Source organism: Moschus berezovskii, chromosome 12 (assembly GCF_049115385.1).
Source record: "Moschus berezovskii isolate FMDL1 chromosome 12, NW_MosBer_1.0, whole genome shotgun sequence".
Lineage (NCBI taxonomy): Eukaryota > Metazoa > Chordata > Mammalia > Artiodactyla > Moschidae > Moschus > Moschus berezovskii.
In genome coordinates, this window is record NC_142471.1 from 64572739 (window position 1) to 64595457 (window position 22719).

Consider the following 22719-nt stretch of genomic DNA (forward strand, 5'->3'; position numbering starts at 1 on the left):
AGCCAGCAGCTCAGCCAGTCTCGCAACTGCCAAGCAGAAGACAGGAAGCCAGCCTGGCTTCTGGCTTTGGGGCTGGGAACTGAGGGAGGAGGGCCCAGGCTCCACTGGAGGCAACCTTTAGTGTCAAGACCCCAGGAACCAGTCCTCTGTCTGGCCAGAGGGACACAGGCTTGTGGCATTTCTCCAGAGGCTCTCTGCAGGGAGGGAGGACCTCCCTGGAACCATAGGCCTAGCCTCTGACCCTGGAAACACCCAGCCTGGGCCTGCCCGAGGGCCAACAAGTCAGGGCTGCTGCTGCTGCTAAGTCACTTCAGTCGGGCAGGGGGCAGCAAATTTTTAACTCAGAACGTTGATCATTAACAGGGGTAGGAAAGAGTCCAAACTCAGCATTCCTCGAGGGCAGAGACCAGCTTGATCTTGAGCCTCCTGCGGAGATGCTGGTCTCCCGAGTCTGGTCCTCTGTGAGGCCTGGGCTGAGCAGGGTCTTGTCCAGGACCCTGGGGGGCTGGTCCACAGGGGAGGGCAGGAGGATGGACCTCTCAGGCATCTACCCGCCTGTGACCACCCCTTTCACTGCCACGGCCGAGGTGGACTATGGGAAACTGGAGGAGAATCTGCATAAACTGGGCACATTTCCCTTCCGAGGTAAGTGGGGTCTGTCCACTGGGGGAGTTGGAGGGGTGTGAATGACCCTGGTCTCCTCAGCCAGCGACCAGAGGAGGGTACACAGTCTCTGTGGAGCTGTTCACGGACAGTCGTGTACCCTGGGGGTCATTCCATTACAGGAGAGGAGCAGGGGGGCACTGGTCTGGGGTCAGGAAGCAGACAGGAAGCTAACTGCTGGCCTGTGATCTTGGAATAAAGATGATCTCCCCCAAAGCCTTGTCAGCACCCGCTTCTGGGCAAAGCCTCTTTTGGCCAGATTAATTTCTGTTCTGCACCCTCTGACTCGTTTCCCCCTTTACACAGGGTCCTCCCCTCTCTGAGATGAGGGACAGATCATGTTTGCGACACTCAGCATGCAACACAGCCACAGGCACAATAAATAAAGATAGAAGACGGGCAAGTCCCGCCCATCATCCCGCCCCGCCCACCCTCATCTGGCACCCAGGCAGTTCCCGAGGCAGTGCTGTCAGTCGCTCCATTTCACAGACTGGAAGCTGGAGCTCACACTGATGAGATCACTTGCCCGAGGTCACTCCAGCTAATAAATGGCTGAGGTGGGATTTGAACTCAGGTCAGGCTGCACGGTCACATTTGGCTTACTCCACTGCCGACAGATGAATTCCCTCCACTAGACCAGATTCCAACAGATAGACCCTGGTCAGCCCCAACTTCCCAGGGCTTCCCAGGTGGTGCTAGTGGTAAAGAACCTGCCTGCCAATGCAGGAGACATCAGAGACACAGGTTCGATCCCCTGGAGGAGGACCTTGCAATCCACTCCAGTATTCTTGCCCAGAGAATCCCATAGACAGAGGAACCTGGCCGGCTACAGTCCATGGAGTCACAAAGAGTTGGAAGTTGGACACAACTAAAGTGACTTAGCACTCGCAGCACCAGCTTGGGAATGGAGTGGTTCTGACCAGGTTGATGCAGTGGAGCAGTTCAGAACATGGACTCTCAATTCAAACCACAGCTCAACCACTGACTTAGCTGTGAGATAAATCTCTCCAGACCTCAGTTGCCCCATCTGACACGTAGGAGTAATAATGGCCACATCCTAGGAGGGTTGGGAGAAAAATCTGAGAGAATGCAAGTGAGAGCATGCTGTAAACTGTGGAGGGTGATATACATTAGCAGGTATGGACTTGAATGATGGCACTGATTAGAATAACAGTATAATCGCCACTGTGGGCAGAGACACATTGTGACAGCACCTGCTGGCCTAATGGAGACCCCTTTCATATCTCTGTGCTCAGGCAATGTGACCCTTCCCTAGGACACAGTGAGTACCCTGTGGATGCCCACATTGAGCAGTGACACAAAGGTGCTGGGGCCAGCTCACTGGAGCCTGAAGGTTTGAGCTGAGGCTTGATTCTCTTGAAACAAAGTAAGAAGCTGCTTGAATCTCTGAGAGAAGACTGGGCCTCACCTCCCAGGTTCAAGGACACTCTAGTGCAGGGCATGGGGAGGGTGGACTTTGATCTGGGGTCTGTGTGCACCCCAGACTCCTCTGCACCCTTCCTTCCCCTCCCCTACCCCACTCACTGCTGCAAGGGGATACTGGGGTGCCTGGGATCATGGCTGCCGTGACTTTGGCAGACTAGCCACCGGTTCATTTCCCATACAACCTACGCAGGCGTCAGCTCCCACCTCAGCTCTCTCTTACCCCCACACACGTGGGAGCAGGGCGCAGTGTGGAAGAGCCCAACATCCAGGGTTAGAAGACTTGTAGGAGTATGTTTCTGCCTGTTAAAACGACGCTGGAAAAATCACTGAAACTCTCTAATCCGGTTTCCTCATTTTAGAATGAGAACTGGTCCATAGCGTTCAACGCAGTTCTCTTAAGGAGCCCAAACCTGAGGCCCTAGCACAGAGAACATCGGGCTATATGGCCCTGTCACAGCTCCCAGGATGCAGTCAGAATGCCTGGGAAAGGGGCAATGAGCCACTTTAGCTCGAAAATCTGTGTCTCTCTTGCTGGATCTTTGCCTCTTTTTGCAGCCCAGGTTTCAGGGGCAGGGGAGGGACCCATCACATAACCCATTGCCAGGGCGTCCTGCAATGAATTAAAGGTCCTCCAAAGAGAAGATGATCAATAGGCTGCCTGAGTGGCTTAGATGGTAAAGAATCTGCCTGCAATGCTGAAGATCTGGCTTTGATCCCAGGGTTGGGAAGATCCCCTGGAGAAGGAAATGGCAACCCACTCCAGTATTCTTGCCTGGAGAATCCCATGGAAGAGGAGTCTGGCAGGATACAGTCCATGGGGTCACAAAGAGTTGGTCATGACAGCAAATATAGATAGAATAAAAAAAAAAAGAATGGGAACCTGTCTTTGAGGAATCAGTGAAGAGTTAAGAGATTCTTCTGGAAGACATTGCCTGTAACTTTTATTTAGCATTGTTAATTTGTATTAATTATTTGAATAAAGAATATTCATTTAAATAAAACTTATAACCGAAGAAAAAAGGGAGAGGTTTCTGCAGAAGGGCCGTTTGTCCATGAACTCACACCCACAAACAACCTTAAAGATGAACTTTGAATTGTTATTTCCAAATGAGGTTAGTGGATTACCCCAGAACTACTCCAGCAGGAGCAGAAAGATGACGGTTCCCATAAAACTTGAAGCTTCTGTCTTATTCCCTTATTATGTAGGCAAGACCATGGATTCTTATGATAAGGTGTCATATTAATATTTGTGTATATTGAAGCCATTCATTTGTTAGATAAAATATTTTGTTTAAAATATCACAATTTTTATAACCATATTTTGGCATTTAAAAAAATGTGTTATATGCCTCTGGAAGTGACCCAGGCCTGACTCTACCCTGAGAGGCCCTGGTTATAACTTGGGATTGAGGCCCAAGTTATATCTTGGGATTGAGGGCCAGACTCTCGGTTGTCTGTAACTACAAGAGCCTGGCCAGCCAGCCACCCACTCATCACCTGAGCTGTGCGCATTTACAGGGGAGTCAGGAGTAGGGCAAAGTCTGGGTTTGCAGGGGCATCACTAAGGCAAGAGGTAGCAGCCCCCCATCCTGAAAGAGCCCCAGGGATCTGGGGCTGGATGAAGTCGCCTCTTCTGTGTTTTCTGCCTTCTCAGCCCATTTGTAACCTCATGTTACTTCAGAATGAGCCCCTCTCTTTTTCTTCTGGGCCATCTCTGTAATGGAGCTGGTGGCTGCAAGTGGAGATGGAATGCTCTGAGCCGACAGTGCGGGTAGACCCTGCATGGGGGGAGACACGAGGCTTAGGCAACAAGGAATGGATGCCAGCCCAGTCAAGAAGGCCCTTCAACCATGGCCAGCTTGACCCAGCAGCCTCTGTCCCCTGGGGACCACCAGATGAGGACGAAAAGAAACCAAAGACTGAGGATAAGAAGGCCTGGTTTGCAGAATAGATCCCAAGCAGGAGGCAGAAGGGACTCAGAATTGGGGAAGCTACTGTTTCACTGACCTCAGGAACATCTGTCAGTGTGGGAGAAAGGTCCTGGGCCTCAGGCTGTTCCTGTCAGTTTGGACATAAAGGATTGTGTGGTCTCTCCCCACCCCACCCCTCAACCACTTTCCTCACAATGAGTGTCATTGCTGAGGCGGGAGGGGCATCCTAGGGAGGGTGCAGTGGGGGGCCTGCCTGCCAGATACCCTCAAGCCTGTCCTTTCAAGCATGAACCAGACCATCTGGGCTCCCTCACGCCCAGTGTGCTCTTAGCTCTGCCCGCCTGGCGTGGGGTCCTGGAGACCTTCTTGGAGCTCATCCAGCAACCATCATGCAGGGTGGTGCTGGGGACCGCCCTGTTACTGGGAGGTGGAGGCCTCATGTTGTGGATGCAGAGGAAGAGGAAAAGAAAGACAGATTCTGAGACCACACAAGAGGTGCAGGAGCCAACAGAGAGCGAAATATCGAAGAATGAGAGTTGGATCAAATCGCACTTTAGCCGTCTTTCCGAGGAGAAGCTGGCCGCCAGCAACACAGCCGGCCTCAACACTGCCGGGCCCAGCAGCTCCGCCGCCGCTCCACAGCCCGACAGTGGCAGCGGGGAGGCCAGCACCACGATTCGCGTGGAGACCTTCACCACGCGGCAAGGAGACGAGGGCATGGCCCTTCACCGGGAGTCCTTCACCAGCAAGCAGAGACTGTCTGGGACTTCCGTGACCAAAGAGACCCACAAGGAGTCTGGGAAGTCCTCGTCCGTAGAGGAGGCCACATGGGCCGCTGTGGCCGCCTGTACCAAGGAGATTGACACCAAGGGGCAGCAGCTGGCTAACTCCATGTTGCAACGGGCCACGGCCTGCCAGAACTCGGGCCACCTGGAGACCAAGGACATCAACCAGGAGGAGCTGAAGGCCCTCGAGGAGGTGGAGATGAAGCTGAAGGGGAATTTCCTCACTCAGCGGGAATCCACTGTAGCTGGTGCCAACCACACACACACCTACCACAGCCACTGCCACCATGGCCACCAGGGCTATCCAAACCACCAGTCCCACAGCCTGCCCAACCGTAGCCCCCAGGCCTACCACCCCTTTAAAGCCACCTAACCACAGATGGAGATGCCCCTTCCCCCTGCAGGGCTGGCACACAAACACAGGCATCCTGTGTGGCCCATCTCTCTGATGGGGCAACCTATGTGGCCCAGAATAAGATGCTGCTGCCCAAGTCCCTTCTTCCTCAGGCCCCCCACAAGGGGTCTCAGGCCCCTTCAGCTCCATGAGTGGGGTCTGCCCCTGATGGCCCCTGATGAGGGAGAGCTGGGGAGAATTGTGGTAACTGAGGCAGACTCACAGGCCCCTGAAGACCCCTGAGAGAAAATGGGAGAGGCAGATCCCAGGAGCAGCCGAGAGCAACACATGGATACCAAATGCCTGAGCTGAGCCAATAAAGCCTTGCACACCCTTCCTCTGGAGTCTGGAGGCTCTGTGGCTAGCCCCGGGCCTGGGCGAGCCTCTGGGGAGAGTGTTCCTCCTTCCAAGTCCTCTTCTGGTAGGCTGATTCAAGGATCCCTAAATTAGCTTCTGGGGTCTTAGGTTCTGGGCATGGGAAATCTCCACAGGGCTCAACCCCCATCAACCTGCTGCCGCCAGAGGAGGAGGAAGCAGCCAGGAGCTGGGAGGTACGGGGAAGTCAGGTGTGGGTTGGAAGTAAGTAGGGGTGGGCTGTAGGTCTACAGTCCCCTCGGTGCTGTTCCCACCCTGTGCTGCTCCCATGGTGCTGTTTTCCCCGCTCCCCCACTGCGAATGTACTGGTGCCTCCCCACCAGCTGCCTTCAGAGCCGCAGTATCGGGCTTGTGTACTCTCTCTCCTGCTTTACGCTGCTATTGCTGGGGCTGGGGCTGCCACTGCTGCAGTATTACGAAGTAGTTGCATCACTCATACTACAATAGCTCCCCTTGCCTTTAAAAAAATTTTTAATATTTATTTATTTAGGCTGTGCCAGGTCTTAGTTGCAGTACGTGGGATCTTTAGTTGCGGCATCTGGGATCTAGTTTCCTGATCAGGAATCGAACCTGGGCCCCCTGTATTAGGAGTATGGAGTCTTAGCCATTGGGTCACCAAGGAAACCCCTCCCTCCAACCACCACCGTTTTTAAAGGTTTTAGTACATGCCACGCTCTGTGTCATGTTAGGGCACAGTCCCAAGAGGAAGGAATTACGTCGTCTCCACTTTGCAGGTGAGGCTCAGAGGCGTAATCTTCCCAGAGGTGGCATAGACAGTAGGTGGATATTGCTGGGGTCAGAGCTCAGTGTGGCCTGAGTCCAAAGCCCGTACCCCTAATCCCTGCCCTGCGCTGCTCCCTGGGCTGATGCCTACTGTCCCCTGAACTGTTGTCTCTCACAGTTGTCCTGTCCTCTTCCCACATGTCCTGACATGCTCTGTGCCCACCCGCAAGCCTGGGACTCTCCCTACCTCCTCTTTCTGGGTCCCAAGAAGCCATTTCTGGGGCAAGTGGTGATCTCCCTGTTAAGCCGTTAAAGGGAGACTGCTGTCTTCCCCAGGAAACGAGAGAAGTCAGCTACAGGGCACTGTCTAACCCCCAGTGTCTCCTTTACATAGACATTTCTTACCATTTGTATCTATTATGGATTTATCATTGGTTTCCAAACTGTGGGCCTCAAACTCCAGGAAGGAGGTGCCTAGAATCATTGCAAAGAATGGATAAATCTAGAAACACTCTAAATGTTGTCAATTGTGACTTTATGGAGCACAGTTAGGAGTATTTGAATATTTCTGACACTACTAATCAGTGACTATATAAACGTTGATATGTGTATGTGTGTAAGGTACTTCATAATAAAAATCTTAATTGGGAAAAAATGGAGCCAATCGTGCTGGAAAATGTTGGAAGATGCTAATTAGACAGAAACCAAAAGCAGTGAGTTTTGGCTTCTGAAAATGATTGTTAAAATATGTGCATTTATCTGAAAGACCTTAAATCTCTTATTAAAAACTTCATACATAAAATTTCAGATTAGCTAATTATGACTTTGGAATCTTAGCTTTTAAAAAGTTCCAAACTGGCAAAAATTTCAAATAAGGTCTGCAGTTAGTATTGTACTCATGTTCACTCTCTGGCTTTGATCACTGTTCTTTAGTCAGGGATGTATGGAAATCCTCTGTACCATTTTTGCAGCTTTCCTGTAAATCTGAAGGTAGTTCAAGTTAAAAGTAAAAAAATTATCGGACAATTCAGTTATGAGCTCATGTCAAAGTTTTACTACAGTTGTACTTCAAGGAAAATAGCTTCTAAGGAGCCAATTCAAGTATAAACTCTTGGTGAGGATATTTTTATAAGAAAAGAGAATGGTTAAATCATTGTTAGACTAGATACAAAGAAAAGTTAACAGTCACTAGCCTCTTGCCTGAGAGTCTGCCGGGGGGTGGAGGGTGGCTGGTTTCCCAGATCAAGGCTTAATTCCATTAAAACTCATTAGGAAATTGCTTCAACATTTCATCAGGGACTTTCCTTTCTTCCTAGTGGGAGGTTATGAATTACATCATGCAAAAAAGTTCTGCCCCAGACCAGGTTTGGGGTAATTTTTCTTTTATACTACCAATTGTCAACACATAGGTCAACAGGCAGTGTGCTAGGTGTCACAGAGGAGGCCAAAATGAGGCAGATGCCATCCTTGACCTAGATTCTTCTAGACAAGGGCTGAGCAAGGACAAAACACCGTGGAGTTCAGTGGAGAGGGGCGCTGAGGAAGGCTTCAAGGTCCTTGCAGCATGTGGGGGGCTGCAACTAAGGAGGTGTTCTGGGCAGAGGGAAGAGCAGGAGCAAAGGCGTACTGCAGGAAGATGGCCGTGTGTCTGGGGGCCTCTGACAGTCAGTTTGGCTGGAAGGGAGTGTTTAGAGATCAGCAAAGGGGAGGAGGAAAAGCCTGAAAAGTGACTCCAAAGCCTCAAGCCAAGGAGGACTTAGGAAAATGTCTGTTCAATTTCCTCTTTTCACAGCAGAGGCCAGTTGGAGAAATTTTTCCTAGTCCCAACAGGTGGGGGTAAAGGAGGTTGAAGGATTCTGAGGATCTCCATGCATTTTTGAGTAGACAGCAGGGAAGGACTAGGAACAGGCAAGAGAAGTTCAGAGGAAACATGCTCAGGGAAGACTGGATTCCAGGAAGACTTCTCGGAGGAGGTGGCAATGATGATGGGCCAAGGTGTGTAACACTGACTAGGGAAGCTCCTTACATAAAAGAGATTGTGATTCTTCTTGGCCACAGTAAGTCACCCTGTTGCTTGTGTGTCCTCAGCCTCCACCCAACTCCCCTTATCAGGCCACATTGACTCCTAGAGCACCCAGAGTAACCATGCGGCAAGGGAGAGAAGCTTCTGACATGAGCCTCTTTCCTCTCAGAGCTGGAGGGGCTGAGAGGTCCCTGAATGCAGCCTCCCCTCTCATACCAACCACCGTCCCCCTCCTCAGATTGAAAGTTGCCATCTTCCAGTTTTAAGGCTTGAGCACTTCCTCTGACTCCATAATGACTAGAGCTACTTGAGTGCTGGGTTCTGTCTATTGTAGGCATTTGTAAATAGGATCTCATTTAAACTTCACACAACTTTAAAAAGGGCACTAAAATGACCCCCATTTTTCAGTTGAGGAAGCTGAAGTTTGATTAAGCTATTTGCTCAAGAGTTCAGAGCTGGCAAGGGGCCACACGGGGAGTTAAACTTGGGCTCTGGTTGCCAACTCTGCTGCTCCCTGCTTCCCCAGCACTCACTTTCCCCATTCGCCACCCATGCAGAGTTCTGGTCTTTCCTCTTCTTTAGCCCCGCCACCACACCCAGCGGCACTTTGGGCCTGGAACTGGACATCTAGTCAAGGAAAAGGAGGGGGTTCTTTGCAGTATCACTTCACAGACTTCAAAGTGCTTTTTTTCTCATACATTTTCTCATTTGAGCCTTTAAGACAGCTCTATAAGATAGGATTGAAGTGCCCTTATTGTCCGGAGTCTCAGAGAGTGATGTAACTTGCCCAACAGCCAGAGGGGCTTGAGTCCAGCACTTGCCTGACTCTATCACACTTCCTCTTCCCCAGCCTGGACTCACTGCCTTCTTGAGAGTCAGGTCTGGGTTGGATGCTCCCTTAAGTAAAACAAGGAGAGGCCACTAGGAGTCTTGAGCACAGGGCCTGCTTCGCCCACCTGCTCCCACCCTCAGCCAAACTTAAGACCCAGCTGTCCTGCTGTTGAGGCCAAGTCCACCTGTGGGACATGGAGGTTTCCGGACTTGGCCACCAGAATGAAAGGGGACTTGGGAGTGAGTGATCATGGCTAGAGACACGTCTGAAGCAAGAAGCCTCCTTCAAGAGGGCTTGGGGAGGCAGGAGCAGAAGCTTAACCTCTAAACCCTTAGCCAGAGGTTACTGGTCCTGTCGTGGCTGGACTGGAGCCCTCTCTGGGGTTGGCAGCTCTGCGATTGGGATGATCCACTGAGAGACCACTGAGACAGAAGAAGGCTCCTACCATGGGCTCCCAGTCTGACATGGAGGAAATGATGCTGAGGCGATGATCTAACAGAAGCAGAAAGCTATTTGCCTCCAGATGTTTCCTGCAATGTTACCAAGACACGAAACTGGGGGAGAAATGCTAAGTATCCAGGAAGCTCTCCCGGCAGCCTGCTCAGTGGACTTGACGGGATAGTGAACAGCACAGAGAAAGCCTTGTGGTGTAAAGCTGACTCCCCACCGACACTGTGTCCCCTTAAGGATGACTCACGGGAACAATCTTTCTCGGCCCCAGTGCCAGGAAAATCTGTGTTTCTCCAGGCCAGCTGCTTTGCTTTATCTTGATTTCTTCATGTCTGTCAGCTGACTACATTTCCCTTTTAGCTTTGACTGTCAGGAACCTCCAAATCAGATATCTGTCAGAACTGTATGGCAGTGATTTTGTATATCATTATAGCCCCCACTTTCTTCCCTTTCTCCCTGACAGTCTTCTATTTATTAATAATCTTCGTGTATTGTATGCTACATTTAAGGGAAAAAATTGGGGATGGAATGGAGAGGAGAAAGAAGAGGAAAGAGAAAGTTAAATGAAAAAAGCTGAGAGGAAAATGGTTTTACATTCCCTTTAGATTCAGTTGAAGAGCATCAGTTCTACTGGTCTCTTGTGGATATGAAATGATTGACACCTCTAATGTTAGAAACCTCACAAATGATGGATAAAACAGGAAATGCAAAATAAAATAATGAGATACCACTTTTCATTCAGAAAATTGGCAAGAATTTGTTCTGACAATACTCAGTATTGATGTGAATGAGCACTCAGTTTTTTTCTATGTGCTGCTACATATGGACTGGCTAATTAGAAGTCTGGCACATGAAAGTGCATTTACCTGTGACTCAGCCATTACACACCTAAGTATCTAAACTGAGAGAAACTCTTAAACTGTTGGTTTTAGCATTGTTTATAATAGCAAAATAGGAAATATTCTAAATGTCAAAAGGAGAATGAAAACAAAGTTGTGGTCTAACTTCACAAGAGAGTATTATATAGCAATGAAAACGAATCAGGGCTCTCTGTACTGCTGTGGACAAGGCACAAAACATAATGGTGAGCAAAAATGGCAAAGAGCAGAAGATTATGTGATTCCATTTCTATAAAGTCTTAATAGGCAAAAAACCTACTATCTATTGTTTATGGCTCCAGATATGTGTTTTAAGGGTAAAAAGACACGAATGGGAACCACGAACACTTGAGACAGGCCAGAGATGAGAAAGAGATGGGGGGAGGTTGTCGAGGGTACTGGGTACACCGATGTGGATTATATTATTATCTGTTCTTTTTGGTTTGCTGAAATATTTCATTAAAACAAAAAAATGGTGTGAACACTGTCACGGCAACAGGCTACAACACTTTGCCTGCCTCGGGACAAAGATGGGAAGGAAATGTATGAAAAACAGTGGTGTTGGGGAGGTAGGAACCCGGGTGAGTTAAGACCACATCCAATTTTTCACAAGCAGATGGTAAGGTGTGGCTTCTCTTGCAGGCTTCGTGGTCCAGGGCTCCAATGGCGAGTTCCCCTTCCTGACCAGCAGCGAGCGCCTGGAGGTGGTGAGCCGCGCACGCCAGGCCCTGCCCAAGGACAAGCTCCTGCTGGCTGGCTCCGGCTGCGAGTGTGAGGCCTGAATGCCCGGGCCTGGCGGCGGCTGGGTGTGGGGGGCTGGCTCCCTGGCCTGGAGCTGGGTTCAGTCTAGGTCTTGCTCTATCTCTGCTGCGTCCCTGGCTTGCCTCGGTCCTAGTCTGGTCCTCTCCCTCCTGCCCTTGCCCACCATGGCCTGTAGGGAAGACTTCTCTCTTTCTCCTGTAGCTACTCAGGCCACGGTGGAGATGACGGTGAGCATGGCCCAGGTCGGGGCTGACGCCGCCATGGTGGTGACCCCTTGCTACTATCGTGGCCGCATGAGCAGTGCCGCCCTGATTCACCACTACACCAAGGTGGGTTAAGGTGGGGGTGTGGGTTTGAGGCCTGGGCCCAGAGGAAGCTGGGTGGAGCAGAGATTCTGCCTAGGGAGGGGAGGGGAGAAGCTCAGAGCAGAGTGGTGAGCTGACTTCCCATGAATGGCAGCTTGGGAGAGGGGAGGGACACCACCAGGTACCAGCTGTGTGACCATGGGCAACTGACCTAACCCTGCTCTGTTGCTCTTCCCTCCCCTCTCTAATGGGAGGAATAATGAATCTTCCTCCAGGGAGGATTAAGATCAATCAAGACAAAAAGGACTTGGAGCTGTGCCTGGCACACAGAAAGCACTCTTAAGTATCACCCAGGATCAGTGTTTGCAACCAGGGTGCACAGCTCTGTGACTTCTCATCCAGGAGGTGGGCCAGTCCAGGCAGTCCTGCATAGACCCAGGCTCCGACCGCCTCAGGCCTGGGGCAGCTGCCCTCCCCTCTCTTCTCTGCACCCCTCAGGTGGCTGACCTGTCTCCAATTCCCGTGGTGCTGTACAGTGTACCAGCCAACACGGGGCTGGACCTGCCGGTGGATGCGGTGGTCACGCTTTCCCAGCACCCCAATATTGTGGGCATCAAGGACAGTGGGGGTGATGTGAGTGGCAGTGGCCCTCAGCCGGGGACTCTTCCTTCTCTTCCCCTTTGATACTGACTTCAGGGCAGCTCTAGGACCTACCTCAGTCCTGGGCTCTGGTGTGGGTTCCCTCTGTCCTTTGGGCTCTCTGGGGTTCGTCTGAATCAAGGGGGGCATCTCTCTGGGACCTCGACTCTCATTCTCCCACACTTGCCCAGCCCCCAGCCCCAAGCCAGGCCGCAGCAGAGCCTGTGGGCCCAGCTCTCACACTAGCTTGGCTGTTATTGCAGGTGACCAGGATTGGGCTGATTGTTCACAAGACCAGGAATCAGGATTTCCAGGTGTTGGCTGGATCAGCTGGCTTCCTACTGGCCAGCTATGCCATAGGTAGGCCTCCCACTCCTCTCAGACTGTGACGAGTGGTCATGATACAGGCAGCTGGGTTCTGCTGGGAAAGACGCTGAAGGCCAGGACTGTGTGGACAGGGGGCTTTTGCCAGCCTGCCTGCTGGGAAACCTCAGAGATATGTCTCACCACTTACTTATCTGAATAGTGGATGCTTCTAAGTGACCTTGTTAGACGGAGGAGGGTGGCGGTGAACAATCCTCTGGCCTTTAATGGGGATGCCTGCAGTTTGTTCTAAGTCCCAAGCTCCCTGCTTAGGTGACAAATTTAGCTCCTTTAATCTCACCTTGTAAATCATCCTCTAAGGACAGAGGCCTTGGGGCGCTTCCCACCAGTCTGGGAGTGCATTTTCCTCTCTCCCTGGGCCCAGGCCAGAATGAATTGTCAGGCCTGCAGGGTTGGCCTGGGGACCTTCAGCTGGCTGATCAGACTCTGTTCCAGTCTAGGATCCTAGGAATGTTACCATTTAGACCAAGTGCTCTTGTCTGCTTGGGGTCAAGGTCCCTGAGTTCAGATTGGATTTGGGCCCTGGAGGGGAGGGGAGCACCTGCTCCCATCAGCTGAAGCCCCAGTGATTTGAGATTTGAGTTACTTTTCCAGCGATGCAGGGGACAATGCTGCTTCATGTTTTCTCTGGTCTCTGCAGATTTTGGCTTGTGGTATAGGTTCTGCATAACTCCCCTCTGCCCTGTCACAGTGTCTAAAGGGGAGAATTAGAGGAGACCCATTTATGCTTCCTTCCTGAGTGTGGTAGGTGGAAATAGCACTGGCTCTGCAGGCTGGAGATCTAAGCTGGAATCTGAGCTCTGCCATTTATTCACTACTGCCGGGGAAGGTAAACGACCTCTCTGAGCCTGAGTTCTTACTTGGCAAAGCAGGGAGATGTGAGGATTAGAGAGCACTGGCCCTGTGTCTGTCATAGCCCTTGACACAATAGGTTTTTGATAAACAGCAGTTATATTCACTCACGAGAAATGCCCACACTCTCCAGTCTTGAGGCCTCTCTGCTTTGAGTCACTCCTAACTAGCTTTGGAATCACACTAAACAGGCTGGCAGAAGTGGCAGAACTTCTGATATCACAGCCAGCCTGTTTCCATTGCCCAGATGAGAACAGAGAGGATCGGCAAGTGTTAGATGACTTGTCCAAGTTCACACAGCCAATGGGAGGAAACGCTGGGTCTCCTGACTAAGTCTAGTGCTCATTCTCCTCCCCAACAACTGTCCCAGGCTGAATTCACTGGGGGGAATACAGTTTCCATAGAGCAGAGGCTTCCTATCCATGCCATCCCCTTCCAGGGCTGATGAGTCAGGGGGCAATCACAGGAGTGTGGAGGTGCCAACTGGCAGGTGGGACTTTACCATGGGAGAGAGGGGGATGAGGGAGAGGAACCGTCCTTGAGTCAGCCTTCAGGCTCTGTTCCTTGCCCCTTAGCCTGTGGGATTCTACTTTGAATATGCTGGCAAGGTTCTCTCTGGAAATCTGTACTCTGTAAACTCACAGACCGTGTCTCAGATATGGCTCACCGGTGGCCTAAAAATCCGCAGCCTGACTTCCCAGAACAAAGAGGTGCTGGGGACCAGGATTTGGAATTCTCTTCGAGAAGAGGCTCTAACTGATATTCTGCCTTTTACCCTGTGGCAGGAGCTGTGGGGGGCGTGTGTGCCCTGGCCAATGTCCTGGGGGCTCAGGTGTGCCAGCTGGAGCGACTCTGCCTCACAGGGCAATGGGAAGATGCCCAGAAACTGCAGCACCGCCTCATCGAGCCAAACACTGCGGTGAGCTCCCAGCCCGTGGGCCCAGCGTGGGGGTGGTCTGTGTCCTTGTTGGAACAGGAGCCAGTGCTGGCACAGGGGTCCCTCCTTGGTTTCTCCTCTTTCAAAAAGGCCTTTTAGAGAACATCCCAGTGTGGGAAACTCTTTGTGCCTCTCCAGAAAATCTTGACTTCAGACAAAGTCGAGCCCCGTTGGTTCTCAAACTTAAGTGTGCATTAGAATTCATTCAGGGGACTGGTTAAAATTCTGCTCCTTTAGGCCCAGGAATAGTCACTGAGACAAACATCCTAGGTGACTGTGACATAGGGAATCCTGGAACCGTACTTAGAGATACACTGCCTAGAGAGAGGGAACCATGGGCCTTTATGTCAGCTTTATAAGGGGCCAGATCCTGAAAAATGGAATGACAGATTAATAAAGGCGTGGGAAGCCTGGAGGTATTCAGAGCCCAGCTTTCCCAGGAGAGTCCTGTCTTCAAATAATCCATTCTGCAGTCATACCATGTACCCCAAGTCTGTGTTGGGTAAATCAAGAAGAGGCAAGGTGGAATGCCGGTCAAGTGCAGGCAATGCTGTGCTGAGCCATACTGGAGTCTGAGGCAAAAAGAAAAACGTGTGTCCCTGGAGACATGTTTTCATTTATACTTTAAATTAAACTTTTTACTCTAGTATCACTGTGGATTCACATGAAATGATAAGAAACAATACAGGGAGATTCCATCTACCCATTACCCTGTTTACCCCAATGGTAACATCTTACAAAACTATAGCATAATATCACAACCAGAATTTTGACTAATATATAGTCAAGATATAGAATATTTCCATTACCATAAGGATCTCTTAGGCTATTCTTTTATAGTCATACCTACTCACCTCCTGCCCCCTACCCTCTCCTTAACCCCTGGCAGCCACAAATAAATTCATTTCTGTAATTTCATCAGTTCAAGACAGTTATATAAATGGAATAAGATCATCTAGAACCTTTTGAAATTTGCTTTTTTTTCACTCAGCATAATTTTCTGGAGATTCATTCAAATGTAGCAGTTCTTTTTTATTATTGAATGTGGCCAGAAACAGCTTTCTTTAACCATTTACCTGTTGAAGGATAGCTGGTTGTTCCCAGTTTGGGGCTATTAAAAGCTGCTGTGAACATTCATGAACAGATTTTAGTATGACTAGAAGTTTTCATTTTTTCTGGGATAAATACACAACTGGTGGGTTGTACACTGTTTGCATGCTTAGCGTTTTAAGAAACTGACCAACTTTTTTCCAGAGTAAGTGTACCATTTTGTATTTTTGCTGTTAGTTGCTAAGTTGTGTCCAACTCTTTTGTGACCCTATGGACTACAGCCTGCCAGGCTCCTGTCTGTGGGATTTCACAGGAAAGAATACTGGAGTGGGTTGTCATTTCCTCTCCAATTTTGTATTTACATCAGTGTAATATGTATGCGTGACCCAGTTTCTCTGTATCCTCAACAGCATTTGGTGTTGTGACTTTTTTTTCATTCTGATAGGCATGTTGTGACATCTCACTGTGGCTTTAATGTACATTTTTCTGATGGCTAATGCTATTGAACCTCTTATAATGTATTTATTTGCCATTTATATGAAATGTCTATTTTTGTTTCTTACCCAGTGTCCAATTGGATTTTTTTTCCCACTGTTGAGTTTTAGAAGTTCTTTATACCTTCTAGATACTAATCCTTTGTCAAAAATGTTGTCTGCAAATACTTCTCCCAGTCTATAGATTATCTTCTCATCCTCTTAACAGATCTTTTGCAGAGCAAAAGTTTTTTTAAGGAAGTCTAATTATCAATATTTACTTTTATGTTTATGCTTTTGATGCAAGTCTAAGAACTCTCTGCTTAGCACAAGATTGTGAAGTTTTTCTTTTCTTTTTCCTAAAAGTTTTATGTTTTACAAGCCTGTGACCCATTTTGACTTAATTTTTGTGAAACGTATGAGACTTAGATCAAGGTTCATTTTTTTTTTCTTTTTTGGCCTGTAGATATCCACTTGCTCCAGCACCATCTGTTGAAAAGATGATCTTTCCTTTATTGAATTACTTTTGCACCTTTGTCAGAAATCAGCTGGGAGTATTTGTGTGGGTCTATTTCTGGATTCTCTATTCTCTCCATTGATCTATCCCTCTGAGTACCACACAGACTTGATTATTGTAGGTGTATAATAAATTTTGAAATCAGCTAGACCGACTCTTCCTACTTTGTTCTTTTCTTCCCCAAAATTGTTTTAACTAATCTAAGTCTTTTGTCTTGCCATATACATTTTAGAAAAATATTATCTATATCTATGAATACTTTTGCTGGGATTTTGGTAGGAATTGTCTTAAACTTGTACACCAATTTGGGAACAACTGACATTTTTGCTTTGTTGTCTCCAAATCCTTGAATAGGACATGTCTCCATTTACATAAACCTTCTTTGATTTATTTCGTCAGCATTTTGTAGCTTTTGGAGCACAAGTTCTCTACAAGTTTTGAGAGATTTACACCTAAGTGGCTCATATTTTTGAGTGATTATAAATGATATTGTATTTTTAATTTCACTATCATATGTTCATTGCTAGTATGTATAGGAACCAATTGATTTTTGCTTGCTTATCTCATATTATATATGACTTTGTTAAACTCACTTATGAGTTCTAAGAGATTTTTTTCTATATTTCTTGGGATTTTCTACATAGATAATCATATCACCTATAAATAGGGTATGTTTGAATCTCTTCCTTTCTGATCTGCATGCCTTTTATTTCCTTTCTTGCTTTAGTGCACTGGCTAGAATTTCCTGCACTAAGATGAGTAAGAGTAATGAGAATAGACATCTGACTTGTTTCTGATCTTAAGGAAAAGCATTCAGTCTTTCACTGTTAAGCACAATGGTAGGTTTCTGTAGATGCTCTTTATCAAGTTGCTGAAGTTCTCCCTCTATTCTAGCTTTCAGAAAGTTTTTAAAAATCATAAATGGATGTTGAATTTTTGTCAAATTTTTTTCTTTATTGATTCATATGATCATGTGTTTTATTTCCTCTTTAGCCTGTTAATATGGTGAGTTACATTAATAATTTTTAAATACTGAACCAGACTTGTATCCCAGTGGAATAAGCTCCACTGGCACATGAGGTATAACTCTTTTTATATATTGCTGAATTCCATTTGCTAATATTTTATCAAGGGTTTTCCCTGTCTATACTCATGAGAGATATTGGTATATAATCTTTCTTTCTTTGCTTCTTTTCTTTTGTACTGTCTTTGTCTGATTTAGGTATTGGGATAAAAATAGCTTCATTCATTAATTGGGAAATGTTCCCTTCTCTTCTGTTTTCTGGAAGAGATTATGAAAATTGATGTTATATCTTTGAACATTTTTTAGGATTCTTCAATGAAACCATCTGGGCCTGGAGGTTCTTTTTGGGGAGTTTAAAAATAATAATAACTCCATACTAGGCCTCTACTGATATCTCACTGGCTGGAAGGGGTAGAAGTGCTTCCTTACTGCTCCCCATGTGGCCTCCTCTGACATCTCAAGTGTGTTTGACAGGGTGGCCTCCTTAAGGGTGGGCAGTGGTCAAAGTTCTGACTCTCCTGGGGGTCTGGCTGGAGTAGAGTGATTATTGTTCACAAGTTCTCCATCTTGCTCAGCTGCCCCTTCCTTGTCTTCGACCAGAGGGAACAGGCTTTTGTGGGGCTTTTCTTGTCTCTGCTTACTGGCATTTCAGGGTCACTGCTCCTTTGGTTCCAAGTCTGGGCTGAGGAGCTCGGCACTGTGTTGTTTCTTGGGTCCCAAAGTCGCTAGTCAGTCTTCCTCCTCTCTGCCTTTCAGAATTTTATGTTGGTTTTTATATAATATCCTGGGCTCTAGTTTTTTTTTTTTAGTTCTACTTTTGAGAAGAATAAAGAAAAGTACACCTATTCCATCTTCCTGGAAGTGAAAACTCTAAGCAGTTTTCTTTTATTTATTTATTTGGCTGTACCAAATCTTTGCTGCAGCATGCAAACTCTTAGTTGTGGGATCCAGTTCCCCGACCAGGGCTCGAATCCAGGCTCCCTATATTTGGAGACCAGAGTCCTAGTCACTGGATCAGAAGGGAAGTTCTTCAGGTAGTTTTCTAAATGGTGATTTTTCCCTCCCAGGATATTAGAGTAGTTGGGAAAAAACATTGAAAAATTTTAAAGTAGGTACATTAACATTTGCAACACTTTTTTCATTTAATACCAAAAACATAACTTATTAGAATTTTACTTCCCTGGCTTGAATGGAAGCAAACACATCAAACCAACTTTTTTCCCTAAATCTACTTATAGAAAAAAAAAGTTACCATTAAAAACATGCAAAACATGTATAGGGGGCACATGTAATTAATGGCCTCAGGCTATAAGATTCTGGGCATGGTTCTGTTGGATCTTGCCTTTATTTAAAACTTTGATTCTTTCCTCATCGTGGGCTTTTTTTGCATTGATTTTTAAGTTTTAAAAAATATTGCGTTAAATATCTGTCTCATGACTGAGTATTTTGGTGCTCTGTCAAGTTTTGCCTGTGAGGCAGGTAATGTGGTGGGTGGGCTCCAGATGTCCCTCACAGTTTATATCTTTACCTCAAAGGGACAGATTAATTCAGATGTAGAGAAAGGACAGCTGAGGAAGCAAGCTCGAGTTTCCCTGGCTGTGAAACTCTCCTGGCATAGGACGCCCTATAGATAAGGCGTAATAACTGCAGGAATAAGGTCCTTTAGGCTGAGCGCCATCCAGCCCTAGGCTTTACCTTACATACCAACATTCCACTGGGGCAGGACCTCCGCTCTCCCACTCCCCTCCCTGTGAGAGAGAAAGTCCTAGAGCCTACATACCACCAGATAGGAAGAGGAGGAGCTTCCAGGCCCCTTGGGGTCTGGGCTAATAGTAGAATCTTTTAAATTTATTTTTTATCCAAGCATGGTTGAATTACATTGTTAATTATTGCTATATAGCAAAGTGACTTAGTTATACACACATATATATTCTTTTTCATATTCTTTTCTATTATGGCTTAATCACAAGATATTAAATATAATTCCCTGTGCTACAGAGTAGAACCTTGTTGCTTATAATAGTGGTATTTTTCTCATCCAGTTCTTGTGACATGGAGTAGCTTTCTTTATCTCCTAATTTTACAGACGAAGCAGCTCATGCTGCCCCTTGGGAAGAGAGGATGCTTGCCGCCCTCGGCATGCCATCTTGTTTTACCCTTCACTTTGTGCCCCGTCCTGTGCCAGCTCTGGGCACACACTCAGGAATGCCTGGAACACCTTTCTGCTGCCTGGGCTGTAGGCTCAGCCACCCCAAGAGCAGCTTGATGTCACCTTATTGCCCTGCCCTGCTCGAACACAATGTGCTTCCTCTGCCCTCCCACCCAGCCAGCCTCTTGCCTTGGCTATATTTAGGACTTTCCATAGTTTTTACCTCCAAACCATTCCACCCTTTCTCAGGGTCTAAAGAGGGACAAATCAGAGATCTTCAGACACCCATGATGGAAGAAGGCTTTCTTCTAGGTACTTCTTGTTTCCATCATCTTTCCCACCCTACTCAGGTTTTGGGTGAAATGCCCTGGTTATTGGGCCTTCCCAAGTGGCTCAGTGGTAAAAAATCCTCTAGCCAATGCCAGAGATGCAGGAGACGCAGGTTTGATCCTTGGGTCGGGAAGATCCCCTGGAGGAGGAAATGGCAATCCACTCAGTGTTCTTGCCTGGAGAACCCCATGGACAGAGGAGCCTAGTGGGCTACAGTCCATAGGGTCCAAAAGCGTGAGACAGGACTAAGCGACTGAGCACACATACTCACACACATGCCCAGGTTATTAGAATATTATGGCTGGAACCAGGCCTGGGAGGAAGCTTGCTAAAGTCTACTGGCCTCTAGTGGTGAATAGTTATTAAATGTCAGTCATTCATCAGTGGTTCCCAATTTTTTTTACCCCAAACAACCTCTTTTCTATTTTTACCCTTCATGAAGCCCATATTTCTAAGGTTTTACTTCCCTCAAATTGAAACCTTATTAAGTAGTAATTACTTCTTTTTAAGTAATCAAAGAGCAATCTAACACTTCTGATCAGCCTGAAACAACCAGTTGCTATGCTAGAAGCAAAGAAACGAGATGCCTCACTTCTGTAAAACTCTATGCCTGATTTGAAAGTAGGTCTCCCATTACAATGGAAAAGTTTAGAGATCATGTTGTCCAGACCCCTCCTTTTTTAGGCAAGTGAACTTGCTCAGAGATAAGTTAATGATACAAGGTTATTCTTTGGACAACAGATGTATTGTTTTCCCTGTGAAAGCATTTGGAATTGGGGATCAGGGAAGAGTGATGGGTGGATGGGAGGACCCTGCTGTGGGGACAGTAGACATGCTGATTTCCCGCAACCCATGCGCCCAGGTCAGGTACCAGGAACAGGGCTGTAGACCAGAGATGCTCTAGCCCCCAGACCCACAGCACTGCTGCCTTCTCCCGTCTCAGCTTGAGGACTGAATGCTGTTCTCCTCCCCAGTGGGGTGGATTTCTCTAAAACCAAAGGAAGCACCTTCCTTCATTCTAGATTTTGGCCTGTGGTCTCTCCCACCCACCTGCCTTCTGGATTCCCAATCTACCCTGGGTGTCATAGATTCGGCAGAGTTACTTCACTGGGGAAGGAGGGTGGGAACCCTAACATTCTGAAAGTGACATGCCTGGGATGTGTGTGTGTGTGTAAGGGGACTTCCCAGTCTCTTCTAACAGCTACTGATCCTTAGGTGACCCGGCAGTTCGGGATCCCAGGGCTGAAGAAAACCATGGACTGGTTTGGCTACTACGGAGGCCCCTGCCGCTCCCCCTTGCAGGAGCTGAGCCCTGCCCAGGAGGAGGCGCTGCGCCTGGACTTCGCCAGCAATGGGTGGCTCTGAGCGCCCGCCGGGGACTGCCGGACCACGCCCACCTCAGCCTCCTGCCGGGTGGTGGCAGCCTGAAGAAAACGTGGGGGAGACGAGGGCTCAGGGTTTGAGGCTCCTCTTCTTACTTCAGTCCTCCAGGTAGACTTTTCCAGGCACTACCAGGCATGCTCGTTTCCTGTTCTCCCAGCCCCATGATCTCTGATCTCTGGCTATTTGTATCCTGAACTCTGGGTCTTTAGAGACCTTCAGTGTAGGAAGGAACATGACTTATTTATCTCTCTACTGTGCTTTTCTGTCCCCTGAAACCCGTGAACCAGGAGTCAGATGGGAAGGGTGTGTGTGTGGTGGGGTGGCGGGGAGTTGGACACAGAAAGGCCATGTTTTAATGGAAGGAAGACTGCCTAGGCTTAAGAGTACAAACCTGTGTCCAGTACAGTGCAGCAAGAAGCTGGGGTAATTCTGAGAGCCCTAGTTCTGACTCCTTCCAGGAGAAGCAGTAGGTCGGAAAATCCGATCAGAAAGCTGTCACTGGTCTTTGAAAGTCCCCCAAGCTACACTGTAGTCCTTTCCTAAATCTATTTTGATTCATCTCATATTGCCTCTAGCCTTGATCGCAGCCATCAAATGTACCAGTGAGACAGCCCAGTGACTTAACCGAAACTGGTAAATAATGACACCTGGTGGATAAATGTTACATTCTAGAAGGCTATGCTAGCCAACCCAGGTGTGAAACATTAAGAAAGGGGACTTGACCTGAGAAAACACCATCTTCTTGCCTATACAAACTCTGCTTTTATTATTAAGAACAGTTACTTTGTTATTGCAATAAAGTTTAATAAATTGGCATGACTATGTACAGACTAACACTCCACTGTTACATAGATCTTAGGTTTCCTGCTCAGATATCAAGACCATCCTAGAGGCAATTTAGCTCCCAAGGTCTGCTTTTTCCCAGCTCTGAGAGAGGCTTTAAGAATACTGAGCATATATTAAGCATTCGATTATTGGTGTCCTAGGGAAAAAGCTTGTTGAAGTTTTCCATGGGAGAGGTAAGAGGCAAAACATTTCAAGTGAGATATTTAGAAACACCTAGCACATTAATTTAAAAGGCTGCTTTTATGGAGAAGGAAATGGCAACCCACTCCAGTACTCTTGCCTGGAAAATCCCATGGATGGAGAAGTCTGGTGGGCTACAGTTCATAGGGTCACAAACAGTCAGACACGACTGAGCGACTTCATTTTCACTTTTCTCTAAAATGTTTAACATTATTCAGTGATAATCTGACCAGTGGCAGGAAACCTGAGACAAATGTTTTAAAAAGCTACTCTGGTTAAAAAGAAAGGTAAACAAATCCTTGTTTAGGGCAAGAACTAGAGGACAGAATATAAAAGGTATCAATCTTCAACAGAAACTGGGCATCTGGCTGACACTTAGAAGCTTGGG

The 22719-nt window shown here is 47.6% G+C and overlaps 2 protein-coding genes across 2 annotated transcripts; both read left to right on the forward strand.

The window, feature by feature from the left end:
• Positions 1-6: 6 nt before the first annotated feature.
• On the forward strand, positions 7-22494 carry HOGA1 (4-hydroxy-2-oxoglutarate aldolase 1). The gene is made up of 7 exons (XM_055424939.2): positions 7-645; positions 11143-11271; positions 11464-11591; positions 12066-12200; positions 12470-12566; positions 14228-14361; positions 21138-22494. The coding sequence occupies exons 1-7, from the start codon at positions 435-437 to the stop codon at positions 21285-21287; spliced, it is 984 nt and encodes a 327-aa protein (XP_055280914.1). The 5' UTR covers positions 7-434; the 3' UTR covers positions 21288-22494.
• On the forward strand, positions 4479-5457 carry C12H10orf62 (chromosome 12 C10orf62 homolog). The gene has a single exon (XM_055424941.2). The coding sequence runs from the start codon at positions 4479-4481 to the stop codon at positions 5196-5198; it is 720 nt and encodes a 239-aa protein (XP_055280916.1). The 3' UTR covers positions 5199-5457.
• Positions 22495-22719: the final 225 nt, after the last annotated feature.